The 10,354-nt window shown below is 42.6% G+C and overlaps 1 protein-coding gene across 1 annotated transcript in view; it reads right to left on the reverse strand.

The window, feature by feature from the left end:
• zgc:165508 (uncharacterized protein LOC100101652 homolog) overlaps positions 1 to 10,005 on the reverse strand; it is a 20,543-nt gene extending 10,538 nt beyond the window's left edge. Inside the window, exon 1 of the mRNA XM_042296323.1 lies at positions 9,851 to 10,005. Within this exon, the coding sequence (XP_042152257.1) occupies positions 9,851 to 9,886 (36 nt within the window). The 5' untranslated portion in view covers positions 9,887 to 10,005. The remainder of the gene's footprint in view (positions 1 to 9,850) is intronic.
• Positions 10,006 to 10,354: the final 349 nt, after the last annotated feature.

Consider the following 10,354-nt stretch of genomic DNA (forward strand, 5'->3'; position numbering starts at 1 on the left):
CTGAGAGACGTGAAAATCCTCTAGCGCCGCAGAGAGACCCAAGCTCCCGCATCACTGAAGAAAATCTGGGAGATATGTCATGCCTTCGAGTTTCACATGACCCCAGGCGCCACTACACTTTACACTACCGTCACCCCTCCTACCTCTTCACCCACTCTCCCCTACTGAACGCGAGCTGAGAGCTCGGAATGGCTAAGGCATCCCCGGCATTCATCCCCACACAGGCGGGTGAAGATCATGGCACTCTTGTGTTTCACATGCACGGAAACACACACATATCCATTTTGTAAAATAACGAGGACATGCCCGGTGTTTTACTGACAAGCCATGGGCTAATCTGGCACAGTCTAGTGAACAGAAAGCAAGGTGCCGAGGTTGCCATTACTCAGTTTAAAATCCGAGACTCACTTGTGACATCCACTGTCGTTTCTGTTCAACTATTCCTTTACCATAAACTCTCTATAGTGACGACAGGACTATGAAGCATTCTCAACTCAGAAAATTAAACGAAAACATCAGCAGCACCGGCAGTAGGCTATATATTAATTGAGTAATTGGCATTCCGCGTATCTGCTCGGTGTATTGAACTCCCGATCTTCTCCAAAACTGCAGATGTAACGGGTGTGAAACGGCTAGCTAGTTAGCGGTGGTGCGCGCTAAATAGCGTTTCAATCGGTGAAGTCACTTGCTCTGAGACCTTGAAGTAGTGGTTCCTCTTGCTCTGCAAGGGCCACGGCTTTTGTGGAGCGATGGGTAACGATGCTTTGAGGGTGACTGTTGATGTGTGCAGAGGGTCCCTGGTTCGCGCCCGGCGAGGGGACGGTCTAAAGTTATACTTGTTACACAGACGCAATGCCAAGGGTTTCATACGAGATCTCGCTGTCGAACTGGAATTTATTTACAACTACTGCCCTTATTTTACGAACAATTAAATTGAGAAAATATTATATTCAAGTTCAATCTGCCAAAATAAACTAGGATGGCCCAATGGGTTGCCAAACAGGTGCCAGAATGACGTGCATATAGCGACAGGGAGACACAGCAATGCCCTACTACAGGCTTTAACACTTGACAGCTTTAGTACAGTTCCTTTGAACTGAATACGCTGATATCACAAAAACAAACGTACGCGCGCACACTGGCTACATGCACACATACACGCAAGAATAGGCTTCCATAGCTACAAAGCTATTGGCATCAGTGACATGTAGTCTAATAATAACAGTGTTCCTTCATCCGTGACAACGCCCCTTGTTTTCTCACAGATGAGCAGCTTTTCCATAGAAATAGGATGCAAATCGAGTCCCTCTTCTCTAACATACTACGCTGTGTGTGTGTACTGCGTGTATGTGCTGAGCTCGCCTCCTCGCGACCCTATGCCTGTGTACTTCCAAAACGGTTGCTGAACTTTCCACTAAAGGAGCATTGCTATAGGAACCGATCACCAAGGAGCAATTTCTCGCAGGAAACGTGGATCTGTGATTCATAGATGACGTCACATGCACACGGATGGCCACGGATGGTTTTTACTCCTAGTTTCAATTTAGCTATACATTCATATGTTCCTCTGGAAGACTAACGCCTCAAATGCGTTCTATAGGTTTCAGAGGCGACACTGTCTACAAACAGATTCGACATCTATATTGCTTGTTGAACGTGGAGAGAGGACGAGCCGGCACGCGTGCACCAGCGGAGCTTCTGTATGGCAATGGGCACGCTGGCACGGCTCTGCGACAGTGCCTGTAGGGTCACCAAGCGGCAAACAATCATAATGGCCCTGACCGTTCTATTCCATCGCCGAGATATTCAATAGAGCGGTGTAGAGAGAAGAGAGGAGAGAGAGGAATATTTTGGCGGTGCTAATAATCTCCTCGTTACTGCAGCCACGCGCTGGCTCATTGCGACATCCAGATGGTGCGCGCTGATCGATACAATGAGATGAGACGGATTCATCATTAGCTTTGAGTGAATTATTCCAGCAACCTGCTAAATTCTATTTACTTCTCTATCGCCTGCATAAGACTGTCAATAGAGAGAGATAGCATGGACTAAATGAGATAGGCATATAGAATCTGTGAGCAGGTTCATTGCGTAATTGTTTCCACCTCTAGATAGGCCTATACCTATAATTGTTTAGGTATTGCCTAATCAATCGTGGCGGTCAATAAATAATATAATATTCATAAATGGATTTTATATTGTAGATATGTGATAGTAGAGTAGTGGCCTGAGGGAACACACGTAAGGTGCTGTTAAAAGTATTGTGATAATATTTTAAATTGTATATAATTGCCTTAATGTTGCTGGACCCCCAGGAACAGTAGCTGCTAATGGGGATCCTTAATAAATACAAATAAATCGTTACAGAGAGCTACTCCGAAAAGAACAAATGGATGGGGGGCAGCACCAGCTCATGCTCAATCAAACCAACCCAATGTCAACGTGGCACTGCGGCCAACCATCCATTTGTACAAAGCCAGTCAGTCAGAAGTGCTGAAGCCTACACAGTAATTTGAGACTGCAGCATTGGCGGCCGAACCGCTGCCGACCCTATCGTCCAACTCTCCTAAGTAGATCTGTTTAATTGCATTTAGGCCAAGGAAAAAAGGCATTACACTCAGTGCCATTGAGATTCCCAGTTGAAAGCTGCATTAGAAATTAATTGCTAATTACTTTGAATTACTTCATATAATAATTAGAAAACTAACTGGTGAACATTTACTGAAAACCAAAATGGAGGACCCAAAGCGGAATCACTCGTTCACGACTTGGACGGCTTAGTTAATTAGGTAATTATTAAACCAAAAAAGGCTGAGAAAATAATGTTTTGCTTCACATCACGAATTTCTATTGACTTCGAAGAGAATTCAATTCAGAGCTAGGCTACTGTCCGTTTTGATTATCTGGGTTCCCCTGCGGTCTATTATGGGCGATCCCATTGCATTAGACAGAATATAAACTACACATAAACGAGTAACACGGGGGTTTATGTAATAGACATATTCCAGATAGGCTACTGCGGTTAAAACATAAAAACATATTGGTGACACAAATGTTCCGTTCAGAACTGCTGCTTTAGGCTGATGGAATATGATGTAAACCAGGGTCGCAACTTTGGTTTTAGAAGTGGGGGGGGACCTAATTATTATTATTTATTTTTTTAATTATCCAGTCAGATAAACACTCCAACCAGCCTACCAGACCGCTCGGAGGCATCCACGTGATCCTAAAGCACACCGTTGCCTCGTTTTGAATCACATTCCAATGATAAAACTGGTGGGGACAGAAATGCAATTTCAGAATGTGGGGGACATGTCCCCATCTCTAGTGAAAGTTGCGCCCCTGATGTAAACGAACCCAGTATAACAGCGATGAACAATGATGTTCCGCCTCATGTAGCGCGTTATTGAGTAAACAGTATAGGCCTAATCAATAAGCATTCCTCCAGTGAAAACATCTCCTGTGACAGAGGGTTGCGCTTGAATGCACAGTGTATGATAGCTGTAGCTGGGCGACAGGTCCAGGGGACTCGGAGGTGTCACGTCACTATCTGTGACAATCAGCACCTCGCAGTGGTCTAGTGTACCTAGGGGCGCGTGGAGAATGAGTCTGTGAGCCAAGCAGATCCGGGTGTTTCCGAAGAGCGCCAGTTTGCTTCGCTCCAGTCCACGCGCAACGTAGGACCGTCGACTGCCACTGTCACTGTCAAAGGGAGAGAACGTATAGGTGAACTGCAAATCAACTTGCCAAGCATGCCTCGAGAGGGACTCAGGAGCCACTGCAGGGGCTAACCCAGAGGGAGTGTTTAGAATGCTCAGCGGGCCATACGTGGTATTTCAATGTAGTGTCCCTTAGATAAGGCCGATTATTAACCCCAGTTAGTACCTATTTAGAATAGTAACGCAAACAGGGTGCCCTTGAATTGAGATACCACAGGGGGCTATCCGAGGGGGGCTATCCGAGGGGGGCTCTCGTCGTGCCACGCCATGCTCTTATGTCGTTTGTATTTTTTTCAACACAGACTAAAGCTATAAGAACGACAGAGTAGAGGGGGCCAGTTATCATCCCTGCTAATCAAATAAAGCAGAGAATATAATATGCCATCTCTTTATGAAAATACACATTTTGTTTTCCACCTGGCTGCATGCACTTCAACCGCCCTCCATTATGAGTGCCAAGGCACTAACCAATAGGCACAAAGGGAAAAAGACTATGGGCACGTCGTGCTCTAGCGAGCTCATATGGCACCATCCCTTCAGCCACCTTCCTCAGGCTGGAATTGGCACTGAACAAAACCTAATTGAACAACACCCCAGAGAAATAGACCGAATTGGCCTTGTTGTTTCATAGTACACAATCTCACACTCATTCATGCAAATATGTACAAAAACTATTTCAGCAGATTTTGTGCGTTTTTGTGTGGCTTAATTCGTGTGAAAATACACACATTTCTTGTGCGACTTCATTCATAGGGGAAAAAAAACATTTTTGGGAGGGCAAACTTTGGGAACAATCTTTTTAAAGTTATTGGAGCAATGCATTTTGGGCAATGGTGTTCTACACTGCCTTTTTTTGTGTCTCACATTTAGTTATATAAAAAACAAACGTGTTAACTGCCCAATATTGTTAATCAACCCAGGTTGTCAAAATACACCAAAATACTTAGTAGCCTTACTTGTATTAATGCCAATGTTGTTTTCTTTGCCTGTTCCCGCTTAATACTTTGGGTTACTGATGCTATGTCGGATTTTATGAGGGTTACCAGATTGGACCAAAAAAATCATTTTTTTTTTTGTGGTATCGATGAAGGTATTTGATTTGGGAATAGTGATACATTTTCATGATGGAAAATGTATTAATAATAAATATGGGGAAACAGAAGACCTGCGGAAAAAATCTGTTTGGTTTAAATTCCCCTGGTGCAACTGCATGGTATTTGAACCTACAACAGGCCTGGATTATGATCAATTAATCGATATCAATGCTGTTAAACAGGTTAATGTAAAATAATGAATTATGTTGGCTTACACTTATTGCACTTCCAAGGCAGTTTCATGATGATTATTACGGTTGTGTCAATCATGTTATATACTGAGGAAATTGAAACAAAGCATATGCCAGCATTGTAGGACTACTGCCTCTGCCCAGAGGCCTACTGGGCTTTCATGTCAACGGCCGTGAGAGCTCACTTTGCCACGTATGAGCCCTGGTTAGAGTCCCTGTTGCAGCTTTCACTTTCTTCCGCTACACTGGTGGCAGTGTTGGGATCACATCCAGCTCACGTCTAGTTATGTGATCTAGTAGTGGAAAGCGCTCTGTTTTTTAACACTGTGTTGGGTTTAATTACATAGATATATCTAGTGAACAATGGATAAGCAACCATGGATAAGCAACAATGGGCATGACAGATAGAAGTAGTCACTACAGGTGTGATCAAGCCTTACATCCAAGTTGCCTGAAGCTGAATGGAAAGTGCTATGCCCTGACCAGTTATTCAGAAGAAAATCCCCTGTGACTGTCTAATTTACATAGGTTAACTTACCAGTGTGGAGCCAAAACAAATACATTATACGCATTTACAAACTACCTGTTTAAAGTCTTATTACAACCATGGGGTTCTTTTGTTACTGAAGCTTATATGTCAAATAACCTGACAATGATCCACATCATATAGGTAGACAAATAATGTAAGTGTGTTGTGCAGCAAACACAACTATCCTTTTTTGTAGGATGCAAACCAGTAATATCAATCACTGTTGCTCCATCCTGTTCTGATCTAATGAGATGGATGTGGGATTTTCTACGGCCTAGAATACAGGCCTTTCCCAGTCATGAAGGACGAAGCTAGGCCCTTCTGGATTCTCATTGGCGATCACTGAACTCAAGTTAGGGGTTATATGTCAGACTCTCCTATACCACTTTGCCCAACATGTTATACCCCATAGGTTGTAAATAAACCCTATTAAAGTGATATAACTTGCATCATTATTATAGGGCTGTGAAACCCATAGTCTAATGGCTTTAGACTGAGTATTTCTCACCATTAATTTACGGATAGCAATTTCCATTTTATAACAGGTAGTGTCCATTTATTTACAGTAGTGTGTTGATTAATTATTGCTTTTTTCAGTGGAAATACAGAATATGTATAACAATACCAAATATACCAAAAGCTGAATCAAGCAGAGATTTACAACTATTTAACCATGTTAATCATTACTGAAACATGCAAACTACAAACATTTAACCAGTTAAAGATTCTAAATTCATGACAACTAGAAAAAAATATTTTATTAAAAGTAATTCATACAAAAGTCAAAAGTTGGCTATAACATGAGTACAAACAAAGTGTGTGTGTGTGTGTGTGTGTGTGTGTGTGTGTGTGTGTGTGTGTGTGTGTGTGTGTGTGTGTGTGTGTGTGTGTGTGTGTGTGTGTGTGTGAGAGTGAGAGAGTGAGAGAGTGAGAGAGTGAGAGAGTGAGAGAGAGAGAGAGAGTGAGAGAGAGAGAGAGCATCTTGGCCATGTTCTGTTATAATCTCCACCCGGCACAGCCAGAAGAGGACTGGCCACCTCACATAGCCTGGTTCCTCTCTAGGTTTCTTCCTAGGTTTTGGCCTTTCTAGAGAGTTTTTCCTAGCCACCGTGCTTCTACACCTGCATTGCTTGCTGTTTGGGGTTTTAGGCTGGGTTTCTGTACAGCACTTTGAGATATCAGCTGATGTACGAAGGGCTATATAAATCAATTTGATTTGATTTGATTTGTGTGTGTGTATTCTAATTCCCCATCATAAAAATGTATCCCCATTCCCCAATCAAATAACTTAATCGATACCACACAAAAAAAATACAAAAAATCGTTTTTTTTCTCCAATTTCTCCAACCCTCATCAAATTTGACATAGCCTTGTATAAAATGCATTATGAAAGAAAATGTGTAATGTAGGCTCCACAAAAAATGTATTTTCCTATGAATGAGGTCGCACAAAAATGTGTCTATTCACACAAAACATGCAAGAAATCTGATTAAATACTTTTTGTACATATTTGCACGAATTGAGTGTGAGATTGTGTTGTTCATAAACGCTTGCGTCATTACTTTGCACAGTGGTGGTCCCTCTTAGGTAATAGTTTCCATCAGTTGTTCCAATACAAAAACGATAAATATTGTAGTTCATTCTATTTGTCAAACTTATCTCTGAAGGAGGGACCAAGGTTGCAAAGCAGAAGCACGGAAATGCCCTACAGGTGTTTCAGCACGTGGACAGCTTCTACTCTGCAGTGCACTGTGTGATCGCTGTTTTCAATTGATAGCTTGTGGAGCTGAGTGCAATGTGACTAGATAATCAGCTATGCAAGTGCCATTTAGTAGTATATTACAAAAACATGTCTCTCCTGGTAATCAGAGTGGGTCTATATTGTCAAAACGTAAGTTCTCTTTTGCTCTCCTCTCAAGAAAACCGTGTTTAGTTACAGCAGGTGAAAATAACAACTCTTTGCTCGATTAGTCGCCGGCACCCATCTCTGCTATTGAGGCCAGTATAACTGACCTCATCACTCACGAGCTGAAGTTGCTCGCGCCAGGAGGATTCAATATCTGCCATTTAATTGGATGTATTGAGATCAAATGCCTCTGGGTGTTTTGTATCTTGGAATCCATCGCTCGCTCGCTAATTAATGTATTGTTCAGAGGGGTTATGGATGCACGCGCTGTTTTGTAAATTAGATTCATGGAAGGGGCTTGGAAGGCGTTGGTTTGTCATTTGAGCCGGTGGCCGCTGGCTCCCTTTTGATGTGTGTTGATTTCCTACCCTCACACACACAGATTGATGTGGGGTAGACGAGCCATGCACTGCGCCCTCTGTTACCCCCATGGATCACACAGAGAGACCCACACACCTCACTTCCTGTTTCTATGACGACGGAATGACTTGATGCTGAGGTCTTGTTGGTGAGAATTAGCAAACCAATAAACACAAATAGCCTACCAACCGGCACCACGGTCGATCTAAATGCCAATATTTACATGTCTAATACCTGCCAAGTAAACAAGGATTTTCACTTGCATTTGGATTGACAAATGGATCAGGTTATGACCTTTAAAAAAAAGAAAATCACAGTAGTCTCCCCACAACACAAACAACATGTAGGCCCTAATGTAGCCTGATTATATAAGACATAAAACAACAGATGAATCAATCAGTCAAAGTCAAAACCGCATCCCTATGCGATCATGTCTCATAGCAATCTCGAGGATTCTATAAAGGCTTAAATCCCTGGTCCACAGAGCAGTGCAATGAAGACCAATCTGTAAAAAAAAATATATATATATATATATATAGCTAGGACAAAATAAAATAAAAACAGATTCAAAAGCCTATGCAACCTAGAGAAAACAAATTACGAACGGTTGGCGGGGGGGGTATGATTTGGAGAGTTGTAATCTTATAGGCCTAGCCTATGATTTTTGTCGATTGTCTTTGCAAATTGAATGGTTTACGTCGTCAGATTGTGCAACAGTTTCTCTGCTGCCACGCGTATCGAGAGAGAGCGGATCACCAGGAAATTAGAGGCTCGCGGACATCCGTCATCTGTGCATACATTTTTTATTTGCTCTAGGCTATATCTTTTATATTTCATGTATGCTTTTTTTCGCCATTTAGGCGGAGATATTAGTGTATTCTCGCTGTGCATCAAAGTGCCTCGCTCTCTGTCGTTGTCGTGGAAACAAGAGCTAGACCATGGCGGTGCGACTCCTGTCTTCCATGCTCACTGAAATACTTAAGAGGAAATCAACATAATTATGTCAAGGCCAGCTGCATTGTGATATAGTTATAATGGGCAAACAGGTGGGTCTTGTCGTGTAGCCTACAGCAACGACAGGTCTGTGTAGACTATTACTGGGGTGACACTGACAGCCATGCACGGCACACAACGTTACAAAGACAGAAAGCTTGAAGCAGCCCATCTAATTCAGTATTATGAACAGCAATATGATTACATTGACATGTTACAGTCCTGACAAGTGCTGATAGGCGGTCTGACGATGATAGCACAGTACCCTACAAGCCATAAGCATCATCAAGTGTCTGAAGGGGCGATGACTTGATAGGCAATTAGAGGGCCTGGCTTCCAGATTTATAGGCATATCAAATAAATAATCCCTGGCTTGTTTATATTACTAACAATATTGTATTTCGCTTGCTGTGGGTGATAAGCGACTGCGTTTGTGTGTGTGTGTGTGTGCGCGCGCGCATTACATGGATGCGTGCACTGATGGATGGATGTGGGGTGGTGTGATTTATCGCTAGTGTAAGGCCCCATCAAATTAATCACGTTTCCAGGACCGAGCGAATGAGATATCGGTGGGAAACACCAATGAAGAGGAGATGAAAAGGAACGTTAACTAGACGGACAGACACTGAGACAGACAGGGGGATCTTGTAAACAACCAGCGGGAGAACAAGACAACTGCGGTGTAACCAAGGAAGCTTGTTTCTCATTATACCCTGATGAAGACAGCTTGTCTGTCGAAACGTTATTAGGTTATTCAATTATTGCATCTGAGCTCCTAGAGTGCGGCTCTCCTTTTCTTTTTCTATCTTGTCTCTCGGGAACAGCAAATCAGTCTGTGGGCTATGTAGCTCATGCCCCAACACAGTGATATATTTAAATTGTGCATTTCCGGACGAGGCTAGCCCCCTATTTCTTGAAAATGAGTAATTACAGCATAGTCAATTCAACGGTCTTATGATGTGTGACGGCTATAAAGCCATGTCTGTGGGAATTACTATTCGAATAGCCCAGATTACATGAAGACAGAACGCGTAGATAAGAGCAATATGCTGTTTTACCTTGCAGCTAAACTGGGTCAACGCAGTCAAAACCATTGTGCCGGCCGGAAGAGTCTTGTCATTCAAACATAAAACCTTTAGCTCCGCATCCTTCAACAGCAGAAAAATCACTTCACTCTCTCCTGACTAGCGCGCTCACCAAAAAGCTATACGAGATCAGCTCTCGCGGCATCTCGATGCCAACCCTCACTCCCTCTTCATCTCCTGCAGCTCCTCCAGAAGAAAGCCCCAGTGCTTCCCTATACTCAACAGATTGACTATTATAAACAGATTTCTGGTATATCTAGAAATCTCTAAACTCAAAAATGAAAACAAAGTTTTATACAGTCCAGTTCAATAAACAAACGACTTATTGCACCTCTTAAATATCCCGTGCACAGGACTCTACAACTCACACCATTCGTTGTATGCAAAAATCAGGCGGTCTGGGACGTGCTTTTAGGATCAAAACCAAATTAAAGAACTCTTACCAACTGACGTTTTGGAACCAATAAAGACGATTTT

The sequence above is a fragment of the Oncorhynchus tshawytscha genome, linkage group LG13 (assembly GCF_018296145.1).
Source record: "Oncorhynchus tshawytscha isolate Ot180627B linkage group LG13, Otsh_v2.0, whole genome shotgun sequence".
Taxonomy (NCBI): domain Eukaryota; kingdom Metazoa; phylum Chordata; class Actinopteri; order Salmoniformes; family Salmonidae; genus Oncorhynchus; species Oncorhynchus tshawytscha.